Below are 13,164 nucleotides of genomic sequence, written 5' to 3'. Positions count from 1 at the left end.
AATAAAAACCAAACTGGTAAATTCAATATTCATACCATTGGGTTGCAAGCATGAATATGAGATGTAGTCCTTACAATTTGCGATTTCCAATGGTTTTTCCCCCCAGATCCCAACATCTTCAGCCTAGTTTGTCTTCCCTTCAATGATTTTGTTAACAAATGTAAAAGTTCAGCAATATTCTGCTGGTCATAACTCTGCATCTGTTCACAAACCACATTTGCCCTTTTCACCTCAGCAGTAAAAAGAAACCACCTTACCAAATTTTTCGAGCGTCCTTGATTGCTTCGAAAAAGGAAAAGAGAACTCAAAACTAAACGAGGCGGGACTAACTGCAATTTCAAAACCAACCCGGCACATGTCAAAGCAGTCACTACTGACCAGAGAAGTAATAGGTACAGCAACGATGTCGTTATGGGGTGAGTTCGAATTAAATTTCTTGACTTTATTAATTTCTTTAAGTATTTCTCGGGGACTAGAAACGTGAGCATTGCCGTCATTTCCAACGGGACAGAATTACTGCGAATGAATCCGAGAAAGCATTTCCCACCTGACTGGGGGGGAAGTGGGAAACGCTCGACTGCACGGAACGAATCCCTGAGGGTGGGCTGCGGGGGACAGTGACAGGCTGCGAATTGATGACAAGTCAGGCTGCCGTTTCGCTTCAAACGTGCGGCTTTATGGTTTGTTTCAAGAATGCATCACCAATTCTGATCACAGCTGTAGAACAAAGTACGCATCGTTCATTCTTTAAAGAACCCAGCAGTTTTGCGGAAGATCTTATTAGCAATGCTGATTCACAAAACTTCTTAAGTCCAGGAAGGAAATAAGCCCTTGTGTGTTAAACATCCTACTGGAGCGCAACATTCACAGCGTAGCTCGGAGATTTTCAAGCGGGGTCGAAAGCTGCGAGAAGAGGGTCTCATTAAAGTCCGCGAGTCCTTTACAATATTTAATGGTCCCCCCCCCTCCTCTCTCCCCCCTTTCCTTTCCCGCGGTGCCTCCGCCTGATCCCGTGCCTGTCCCTCCCTCGACATCGTCTCTTCCCACATGTTCTTCTCTCTCCTCTTCTCCATTTGTCCACTCGCCCGCATCTGATCTCCTGCTCTCAGCTTTCCGGTCTTCTCCTCACGTCAGCTTGCACGTTCTCTCTGTATTCCTGCTGTCTATCGATCCCTTCTCTATAGATTTTTTTCCGATCCCACTCCCCTCACTCCACCCCCTCCCCTCCACACTAACCTCCTCCCTTCTACCCTAACCTCCTCCCTACCCCTCCCTCCCTCCCCTCACCCCTCCACAACCTCTCCACCCATACCCCTCGCTATCCCCTCCCCACCCCTTGTCTCTTCTCCCTCCCCTCCTCCCCCTCTGAACCCATTTCCCATCCCAACGCCCTCCAAACTCCCTCCTCTCCCCACCCCTCAACTCCCCTCTGCCATCCCTCCCTCCCCTCCCCACACTCTCTCCCCATCCCCTCCCCCCTCATCCCCCTCCCCCTCCAAATGCCACCCCTCCCCACTCCCTTACCCCTCACCCCTATCCCCCCTCTCCCTCATCAACACCCTCTCCCTCTCTCCCCGCTCCCCTTCCCCCCACTCCCCCCTCCCCATCCCCTCCCCCAACATCCCCCTCCCCCTCCAACTGGGACCCCTCCCCACTCCCCACTCCCTTACCCCTCACCCCTATCCCCCTCTCTCATCAACACCCTCTCCCTCCTCTCCCCCATCTCCCCCCACCCTCCCGACCCCCTCCCCCACTCCCCCTCTCCCCCTCCCCTCCCCTCCCTCCTCCCCTCCCTACTCCCCCTCCTGCCCCTCCCCCTCCCCCTCTCCCTCCCCCCTTCTCTCCCTTCCCCCCTCTCTCTCCCTTCCCCCCCCCTCCAATGACATCCTTAGATGGGAAAATGCTGCACCCTGATGCCCCACTGGTATAACGTCTTTGGGAGGAACAAAATTCAAAACGGATTTTAAAAAGGGAAACTGCGTGTTTGAGGCCGTCTGTCAGCCAAGATATGGGTTAGCAGATAAGCAGAAGAGACTTGATAAAGTACAATGCATGAACTTTCTTTTCTGCAAAATTTGGATATTAGACCAAAAGTAGAGTTGGTTGTGTCTGAATTTCCCTGTGTGTGAGAGAGGAGGAGAGTCTATCCCACTGCCTGAACATCTCCCCCCTGCCTCCCACCCATGTCCTCCACTTCCCTCCCAGCTCTGTTTTTCCCGTAGCTCACCACAGACCTCTGCCCTCCCACAGCCTGCTCTGAAGGACTCACTCGCACAGACTTCTTCCCCCTCAGCTCCCTCCACTTCGCTCCCCCTCAGACCTGTGCCCCTCCTACTCCTCCACCCCAGGCCCCTCTTCCTCTCCCCCTCCCACAGATCCAGAGACCCCCCCCACAGCCATTTCCACAGAACTCCCTCCCATTCTCCTATCGTCCCAACCTCTCCAATCCCATAGACTCACCTCTCATTGACCTGTCCTACAGACACCCCTCCCCCTCACTGACACTCCCAGTTGCCCTCTCAGTTCCCCCTTCTATAGACACTCTCCACCTCTTATCCCTCTCTCTTCCCCTCCTACAGACACTCCTCTTTCACCTCCCTCTTCCTTCCCCTCCCTCCCATTGACACCATTCCCCTCCTTCCCCTCCCCTCCCTTCCCACAGACCCCACCCCCTCAATTGTCCCCTTCCCTCCTCTCCTACCTACCACTCCGCCTCACTTCCCTTCCCATCCATCTCACATCCCCTCCCAAAGGACCCCTCCCATTCCCCCTCACCTCCCCTACCCTCCCAGAGACCCCATCTTTACCTCCACTTCCACAGACCACTCTCCCCTCCTTTTACCCTTTACACCCCCACCTCTCTGCCCACAATCAGGTCCAAACTCCAGGCCTTAGCTCCCTATAACACAGCTGCCTCTATTCCCCACTGTGTATTTGGCTCCATTCCTGGCCATACACCAGTGCCACATCTGCCCACCTTCTAGCCACCTGCCAGTCTCGGTTCCTGTGGAAGCCACACGCAGAGTCCTTGGGAGACGTTGGTATTGGTATTGGTATTGGTTTATTATTGTCACTTGTACCAAGGTACAGTGAAAAACTTTTGCATACCAATTGTACAGGTCAATTCATTACAAAGTGCAGTTACATTGAGTCAGTACAAAGTGCATTGAGGTAGTACAGGTAAAAACAATAACAGTATAAAGTGTCACAGCTACAGAGGAAGTGCAGTGCAATAAGGTGCAAGGTCACAACAAGGTAGATCGTGAGGTCATAGTCCATCTCGTTGTATAAGGGAACCGTTCAATAGTCTTATCACAGTGAGGTAGAAGCTGTCCTTAAGTCTGGTGGTACGTGCCCTCAGCCACATTAGTTCTGAGAGAAGGAATTATTGCTTGAATGTATATGAACAAACCAGACTTGAGAATGAATCATCTGCAGCAAAGCATTTCGATTGCTTAGTCATAAATCTGGAGAATAGAATTTTCCTGAGGAAAAAACAAGCAACGTTTCTTTAGGTTTTTGTGCCATGGCTTAATCCACAGATCCGGAGACCTTCCTGGCCACTTCCACAGAACTCCCTCCCACACTCTCCCATCATCCTGAAAAAGAAAACAAGCAATGTTTCTTTAGGTCTTTGTCATGGTTTAATACACAATACAGAAGATTACATATGTTTCTCCCCCAGTGAGGCACCTTATTGGGAATAATACCCTTGCATGAACAGATGACTAGATTGTGCAAGTGATCCAGATTCTAGCAGTTCTCAGGAGCGCAGGAGAAGGTTTCTCAGACAGATTCAATGCCCATTCTCTATTTTATCCCCCCTGTTACTGCATTTGCATGACTAACATTGAGCCACTCACCACCATCATCCTGAGACCGACTAATTAAAGGTAATATCTTGACTCATGCAGTTACGGAGACACAAGAGATTCTGCAGATGCTGGACTCTGGAGCAACACACACAAAGTGCTGGAGGAACTCAGCAGGTCAGGCAGCATCTATGACACACAAAATTTTGTGTGTGTTGCTCCATGCAGTTAAGGGCTTGTTTTCCTGATATTGACCACAACTAATGCTAGGTCTTGTCATTGTTTTGTCTTTTCTTACTAGGGGATGAGACTGATTGCTTCAGGATGTATAGCAAAAGAAACCACTTGCTGATTATCAAAAATATAAATGATGAGATTCTCAAAGTTCATATTGATGGAAGGACAGGACCTGTGGCAGTCTTTGAACATTATCTATCTCCTCAATCAGAAACAGGTTTGTATAACCTCTTATCATATTTAAACCAGTTGAATATGAACTCGCTCTGTAGAATGAAACAGAAGGAAGCCTTTTTGGACATCCTACCAGTGCCAGCTATTTAGAACATAAAACAGTGCAGCACAGGAACAGGCCCTTCGGCCCACAATGTTATGCCAAACTAATTAAGCTAATGACACCTAATCCCTTTTGGTCCATTCCCTCCATTCTCTGCATATTCATGTGCCTAGCTAAGAGCCTCTTCAGCACCTGTTGTATCTGCCTCCACTACCACCCCTGGCAACGCATTCCAGGCACCCACCACTCTCCGTGTAAAAAAAACTTGCCCTGCACATCTCCTTTGAAATTATCCACTCTCATGCCCTCTGCATGCCCTCTGGTATTAGACATTTCGACACTGGGAATAAGGTACAGGCTGTCTATCTAGGCCTCTCATTAACATAATTTTATAAAGTATTTTGGAAAGATCTATCCAATTAGTCCAACTTCACTTTTCTTTTCTGATGATACCAAAAATGAAAAAAATCAAGCATTTATCGAATTTCATTTTGAAAGTTATTACTGCATCTGACTGCAACTTTCTTTCAGGCAAAGACTTCCAAATCACATTGGGGTATAAGAACACTTCTCCTCAAGTGTTCTTTTGTTTTGACTGTGTTGCCAATTAAATACAATACACGATAAAAACACACCAGATAGTGACGTTACCTAACAGTTAACTTCTTTATTAATCACGATAGATTCAAATAATTCAAAGGTTAACCATGTGGTTTCAAACAATCACTTAACTCTTTAGTTTCATACCCACTACCTGTATTCAGATATTATCCACTCTTGCTGAGCCTGACCGGGGTTTGATCCTGGTGAGTTCTCTGAGGTCATCTTCTTCAGTGGTTGGTCTCTGGAGTCATTGCTGCTGGTCATCTTGTAAGGCAACCTTTTATACATTTCTTCACATACCTCCCAAACATTGCTTAATTCTTTATTGCCTTTATACTGCCTTAATTCTGATCCTTATCCGTACGAGTATGTGTTTCTTTAACTTCTTCAAATTGCTGCTGGTACTATCCTACAATTATTTTAACCATTTGTTTCCTAAGTTTATCAGAATGGTTATTTGAGCTTTGCAATCTGCCATATGTCCTTTTCCACAGGACGTCAGGTCCCAAACACCATTAGCTACTTATCCCGTAAGCTCACAGTGAGCTGTTTACAATGGGATAGTCCGCAGGGCTGTAAAGCTCTCTCAGTTAGCTCTGTTCTCAATTGAGACTGACCAGGCATCGATTACATGACCTTCCTTCACTGTTCCCCTTTGTTCTCTGGCTTCCAACATCTCTTCCTAGGCAGCAGAGTATCCTCCCAAAGTCTGGTTGCTACAATTGTATCCCTCAGACCCCATCAGCTGATTGCAGTGTCCATCTCTATATCCAACTTACCTTTATGTAGTTTGAATGTACTGAATCATGTGAGATTTTAACTAAATTATTATCTTCACCATGGACATTCCTTGTAATCAACCAACATCCTATAGCCACAGTCTGAACCAAAATCATTCACAGAGGAACCAAAGGAATCAAAAATCCTTCATTGATTTCAGTTCCCCTTTTCACTTCATCCTCTCTTGCCTCTGTTACCTCTCACAACCCTGTAATTCTTTTGTAATCTCATGACCTTCCCATTCCTGAGCCAACCAAGAGGCAACACAAAGGGTGGTGAAGAAGGCATATGGCATTATTCCCTTCATAGGTTGGGACATAGAATACAAGACTTGGGATGCTATGTTGCGATTTTACAAAACTCCGTCAGGCTGCACTTATCAGAGTACTGTGTGAATTTCTTGTCACACTGTGTGGTTGTGATTTCACTGGAGAGAATGCAGAGGAAATTCATCACAAGATTGCCTAGATTGGAGGACTTTATTTATGGGGAAGGATTAGGTAGGCTGGGTATGTTTTCCCTGCAGTGAAGGCAGTGATGCGTGATATGATAGAAGTGTATACGAATATAAGAGACGTAGGATATATAGTCAAAACCTTTTTCCCATGATAAAGGGTAACAAAAACAAGAGGGCATAGGTTTAAAGTGAGAGGAAGGAATTTTAAAGTGGATCGGAAAGTTGTTACACAGGTGGTTGATATCTGGAACGTGCTGCCAGAGGGGGTGGTGGAATCAAATCCAATTACTGCTTTTAAAGGCATTTAGACAGACACTTCAATAGGCAAGGCACAGAAGGGTACCGTCCTAATGCGGCTAATGGGATGAGTGTAGAAGGACAAAAAGGTCAGCACAGACATGGTGAGCAGAAGGGGCTGTTTCTGAGCCACACAATCTATGACTCAATATCACAGGTTCCCACTAGTCTTGCAGAGAGGGAAGTCTGTTAATATTTGTGAACTTCTAGTTAAAAGGATTGGCAGTCACTTCTGGTTTCCTGGGATTCACTTTTTACAATATGTAACAGAGCTCTGCATTTAGATAACTGCACACCTGCCCAGTAGAGTACAACAAAAACAACAAACGAAAGTAATTTCAGAGAGAAAAGTACTTGCCTTCAGCAGAGCAGCATTGCAGCAAGTGGAGGCAGCGTATTGCTTGATAGACTCTGGAGCTTCATGTGGTCAGGGTGCCAGGTTTGATGTTTATTCTGATCATGGTAGGATTTTTACTTCAAGACCAAATTTGTTCATGGCATGTGACATGTTTTAAGATGGAAGATCTTGAAAAGGTAGTTTAGGCAGTCACTTTACATGCATAGGGCTTCTTTTGGGAAAACCAATGATGACAATGACATGCTGTCACTCAGAATATATCTTTTCTCTCTGAAATACTGTTTATTCTCTGTTATCATAGCCTTGTACTCTACGCCCATCCCTATCCATAACCTCTACCAGTCTTAAAATTCATCAGCAGCTCTGCATTCATACTTAATTCCTGCATCCCTTGATTCTCTTAGAATTCAAAATTTACTTCTTTCTGCCTTAAATATATTCAGTGACTGGACATCTGTGGACCTCTCTAGTGGAGAACTCCAAAGATTTACTACCTTCTTTGTAAATAATGTGGCTAATATATTATGTAACTCTTTAAGAATTGTACCATCTCACCAAGTGCTCCGAGTGTTGTTTCAATGGATGTTTGCATTGCAACTTGTGCCAAGGACAATAAACTCGACGTTGACGTTGTTGATAAATTGTTCCAATGTGAAATTTGTCAAAGTCTGTCTGCCTCTGTAGAGAAGGTCAATCTAAAAATGTTACTTTACACAATGTATGTTCCTTTTTAAATGAGGTGCCTTTGTTAATATAAATTACTGACTTTACTCCGGTATCTTAGGCAGTCTCTCTGGATTGGGGATGACTTGTTTGTGGGTTCTGAGGTGACTGATGAGGCCAATGTGCACCCTCTTCCACAACTGGTGCAGGAGGTGCCTGATGGACTGGGCTGGTGGGCAGTTTGTGAAGTGGTGAAATCCTTCTGCCATTCTGTGTGTTCCCAATGCATGTATTTGAGGTTCTCAATACCATCCTCAACACTGCTTCTCCACTTTGAGTGGTCATGGACAAGAGATTCCTTGGAGTCAGTGGGAATGTTGCATTTCTTCAAAGAGGCTTTGAACAATTCCTTGAAACCTTTTCCCTGTCTCCCTGGTAACCTCTTCCTGTGACCAAGGTGGGAATAGAGTGTCTGCTTCAGGAGTCTGGTGCTGGGCATTGGAATGTCAATGATCTGCCCAATGGAGTTCAGTGAATGAAATTAAAGCCTCAATGCTATGGATACTGGCCTCAGAGGGGACGCAGACATTGGTTTGCTGATGCTTCCAGTGAATATGGAGGATTTTGCGAGTTAATGTTGGTGTCTTTTTCCAGTGCCTTGAAATATCTGCTATTGTCGTTCAGGTCTCAGAACCATATGGGAGGACAGGGATCACTGGTGCCCGAGTTTTGTGCTAAGACTGAGATCTCGATTTTCAAACACTTTTTTTTACAATTGATCAAAAACTCTACTGGGCAATGAAGTCAGGCTGAATTTCTCCATCGATTTGCCTTTGCAGAGAGGTGGATCCCGAGATATGAGAAGTGGTCCACATTTTCTGGAGTCTCGTTGTGAATTTTTATTGTAGGAGGGCAGCATGGTGAAATGAGGTCAGGTTAGTAGAGGACCCTTCTCTTGAGTACAAGATTCTTCCTCTCATGTGATTAAATGAACGAGTTGACGACGGTGTGAAGCTCAGCCTCAAACATAATCTGCACATTGCAAATCAACAGCTGAGGTTCCACATTGGATCTGGTGTGTAGTCACCATAAGTTTCCCACTAGTTTTGAAGATTAGCTTCACTCTCACAGGAAACTTGTGGGAGGTGAGATGTGGAGAGAAAGATTGAAAGGAAGCATCAGGGCAATGATATGGTCTTGCTGGACTCCAGTCTGCACCAACATTACCTCTGTCATTGAGCCCTTGGTTAGGATTGTGGCTTGCATGCTATCATGGAATAAAGGTAAAATGGAGATGAATTTTTATAGGCAAACAATTTGAGGAAAGCAATACACGGTCCAACCCAGTTGATAGTGGTTTATTAATGTCACGTGTATAGAGATATGGTGAAAAGCTTTGATTCGCATGCCATTCAGATAGATCATTCTAAACATAAGTACATTGAGGTAGTGGAGAAAGAAAAACAATAATAGAATGCAGAATATAGTCAGTACAGTGGTTGGCTGCATTTTTCTTGCAGTTCTCACATGTTGAAGATCATGATCACTGTGCCACAAGGTGGATGGAATCCCCAATGCAATTCAGAGAGCAGATCTTTGGCCACTGGGTGGAGGCAGTTGAGGACCTTGGCAATAGCTTTCCCTGTGGCAAAAGTTAGGAGCCCCTCTGCAGTTACCATAGTCAGACTTGTCTCCTTTCTGAAGATGAACATGACAATGACAACATGCGTTCCCCTGTTATAACTTTCTCATCTTAGGGCTGGGTCAGATGAGGAGATATGACAAGATTATTCAACAAGAGTTGTCATTCATTTGATGGGCTGAATATCTACTTTCAGTTACAATTCTATGATTCAATAGTTGACTGAGACTAATTCTGGCATCACACATTAGGGGCCAAAATCTTGTCAAGGCCTTGGAGGCAAGATGTACAAAACCATGAATAAGGATGAAGGATTTTAGTCAAAGAAGCTGGGATTGTTCTTCACAGAGCAGAGTCGGTTAAGGAGAGAGTTATTGGAGGCACTATGAAGGACCTTATGGAGTAAGAGTAGCATAGCAGGAGGGATAGTAACCAGATAATACAAATTCAAGGTTATGGAGAAAAGAATCGAACAAAGATTTTTGTTTACATGGTGAATTACTATGATTTTGTGTACTACCTGAAGAGGTGGTACCTACAAATTCTTTCATAACTTTCAAAAGGGAATGAGTTAGATGCTAGAAAAGTGCATGGTTCAGGAAACAACAGGTTGTGAAGTTCTAAGATATTTCTTCCAAAGAGCTAATTCAGCTACACTGGGTTCCTTGTGTGTACTGTATGATTCTATAAACTGCTATTTCAACAAAGAACCACTGTCAATTATATATACGTATGTAGCTTTCCACAACACACAATAGTTAGAGAGTGACAGTGCTGGAGTGAGGGGGAAATTTAGAAAGTAGAAAAGCAGTTTTATTGCCATAAACTTTGGAAAAGAAAAATAATCACTTTAGTCAAATGTTCTAAATTATAAAGCAGTGTCTATGCCTTATGGTGACTCTACACAATTCTAACAGCTGTTGCACTGATTTTTTTAACAGATCATGATGGCATAAACTTTTGTGTGGTGCGCTACAAAACACGGGTGTATAATGAAATGCCAAAAGGGATCCCAATTGTGTTCCAGATTACAGTCAATGGATTGGTCTATCACATGTACAGTACTGAGGAAGGAAACAGAAAAGTCTTGAAATTTAAGGTAAAAACAACCTGCATTTATTTAGCAGACCTAATAGTGAAATGTCCATGGGTACTTCAGAGCAATGTTATCAAGGAAAAATTAACTGTCGGAAGAGTAGATAAGTTACCGTGTTCGAGGGCTTAGGATCTAAGCAGCTGAATAACGAGCTAATAGTGGGGAAAGACTACACAAGAGTACAGAATTAGAAGTTTCAGATTGAAGGATGTTACACAACAAGACATCACTCATCCAAAGTACCTCTGCAATCACCTGTATTGACTGAAGATGTTTCTAAGCCATAGCTTTCTACCATCCATCATGCAAGCCCAAATGTCAGTGATTTAGTCTGCTGCCGATAGAGCTGGAAATTTAACCAGTTTGCATATTATTGGGTGTGGAAAACAGAGATTTAAAGTAACTTTCATTTTAAAAAAAAGATTGGGACTATTTCAAGAAAATATTACTCAAAACATTAAGTAATACCTGCAATGGACTTTACAATGGGCTGGTTAGAGTTAAGATAGTGTAAGATCTGGTTATAAGTGAAACCAGGAGGAAAATCTGTGAATATTTTTAAGGAACACGTAGATAGATTCAGTTAGAGGTAAGATGGTGAAAGGCTACGTTGAATAAACTGGAATGCCAAATTGAACTTACAATCATATCAGCCAAAATCTTGTTAAACAACAGAGCAGATGTGAGAGATCTTGTGCTTTGCATTGGAAATCATAGTTTACTTTATCCTATTTCAAACAATGCATGTATATGATGTAATTTTCTGTTATAAGTTTTTGTTCACATTGATTATGGAAACTAGCCAAGTAAGGTTGTCATACAGTGGTAACACCTATCTCCTGCACTGAAGGAACTATATAGGATATAACTGGAACATTTAATGTTCCATTATAATGCAGGAATTCAATAATGGAAATGTAAAATGGGTAAAGTATGTGATTTTATACTTGAGTATAAATTGCACTGGTGTTCCTTTATTCTCTGAAATTGCAGAATTTACTGTTGGGCCACACAAGTTCAACTAGTAATACATTCAATTTGCTATGGATGGTGCACATTTTATTTGGGTATTATTATTCCCTCATATCTTCAGCTTGACTTCCTCCTAAAAATGAAATTAGGTGTGCAGTTTAACACTTCTACCAGTAGACAGAAATTGTAAGTTCCAGATCCTCATCTGGTGTCATCGATGCACCAAGGAAACATAATGGGGTGGATCTTTGTGGAGAAATTGTAGGGATTACAGCATTCATGCACATAAATATAAAAATTGTCATTGTATTTTCAGTTTGTCTTTTCTCTTTTTGTCCTTTTTATTTCTTTACCTTTATCTGATTTGACTTTAATTCACAATATTTACATTAACAACATTTAAAAGGCACATGGATAGGAAAGGTTTAGAGGTATATGGGCCAAACAGGGGAAAATGAGACGAGCTTAGATGGGAATTTGGTCAGCGTGGACCAGAGGGCCTGTTTCCATGCTGTATGACACTATGATTCTATTTCCTTCTCCGTTCTTTGTTTCTTTCACAATCCCTAAACTGTTGCAGAGATGGACTTGATTCTATTATTTACCAAGACCTTGATGCACTACTGCACAAAGGGGTTGAGGTCAGAATACAGTTCTGACAAGTTACAATATATAAATATAACCTTAACTCAAAACCACTCAGGACAAGTGAGCAATTTGCTTTGCGAAGTGATTCTAAACAAAAATTCTCTTGCTTTTAGGAAGGCAATGCTCCAATTAGCGTGGAAGGGAGTATGAAGAACATAATCTTTTTCCAGCAGTATTTTGATGAACAATATTACAAATTTGAATCTGCATCAGCACGTGGCTGGTTCTTGTGTACTGCAAACGATAACACGGTTTCTTTGAAGGAAGTTGAGCGGAATGACGATGAAATGATAGCTGTCTGCTTGGATAAAGTATAAGATTCCTATCCTGTATTGATATCCAAACTCTGCCTGCTTTAGTAATCAGCCATTTAAGATGTTGCTTAGATTATTGCTCCCAGTGGAATTATAAAGAATGCTGCACTGTCAGAGATGCCGTCTTTCAAATGATATATTAAGTAAACTGTATAACTCGTCAAGGACTGATGATACATATCCTAAGCTGCTAAAATCACAGACTCTGACCATCATTTTTGTGTCAGTGCTTAGAAGTGATCCCAGAGGTATGCTAACATTTTAAACAATGGTACAATGTTGGAAGGGATAAACTAAGTAATTACAGCTCAGCTAATTTAAATATGGAGATTGGTAAATCAATTGAATTAATTGAGGGGTAGTATAAACCATTTAGAGTATATGTATACTTAAGTACATAATAATCATTGAAATTGAGAATGGATTTAAGAGATGGTGTCTATCTGCCTTAACTGAATCTTTTCAGGAGGTAACTAGATGATTTGATGGGGGCAGGGCATTCAAGATGGTGAACCTAGATTTGAGCATATCTTTTGATGAGATCCTGTAATGACAAGTGAGTCTGAGTAAAAGTAAATGAGATCCGAGGACAAGAGCAAATTAGATGCAAATCTGGCACAGAGGCAGGAAACAATGGTTGACAGGTGTGTTTTATGGCTTGAAGATTTACCAGTAGGATCCCAAAGGCCTCAATCCCTTTCCTTATATAATAGAAATAGAAATATTGGGGGCATGATAGAGTTTACAGATAGACAAAAATTGGTTGTACGGTTGGCCACAAGGAGGAAATCTTAGGACTGCAAAAAGATGGAGATAGTCTAACCAGTTGTGCAGAAAAGTGGCAAATAGAATTTAATCTGGAGAAGTGGGAGGTAATTCAGTTGGGAAGGTGCAACAAGGCAAGGGAATACACAGCAAATAGGAGGATATCAAACAGTATGAAGGAACTAAGAGGTCAATGAAAAGGCATACAGGAACACTTTCCCTCAGGATGGTTATGCTGGAACT

General features: G+C 42.9%; 1 protein-coding gene across 1 annotated transcript; it reads left to right on the top strand.

Annotated features, from left to right (window-relative positions):
* The first annotated feature begins 403 nt into the window (after positions 1-403).
* Positions 404-12,159, top strand: LOC127583589 (interleukin-18-like). The gene is made up of 4 exons (XM_052039711.1): positions 404-416; positions 4,114-4,266; positions 10,068-10,225; positions 11,956-12,159. The coding sequence occupies exons 1-4, from the start codon at positions 404-406 to the stop codon at positions 12,157-12,159; spliced, it is 528 nt and encodes a 175-aa protein (XP_051895671.1).
* The last annotated feature ends 1,005 nt before the right edge of the window (positions 12,160-13,164 follow it).

The sequence above is a fragment of the Pristis pectinata genome, chromosome 27 (genome assembly GCF_009764475.1).
Source record: "Pristis pectinata isolate sPriPec2 chromosome 27, sPriPec2.1.pri, whole genome shotgun sequence".
In the NCBI taxonomy this organism is placed as follows: domain Eukaryota; kingdom Metazoa; phylum Chordata; class Chondrichthyes; order Rhinopristiformes; family Pristidae; genus Pristis; species Pristis pectinata.
This window is presented reverse-complemented; position numbering and strand designations above follow the sequence as displayed.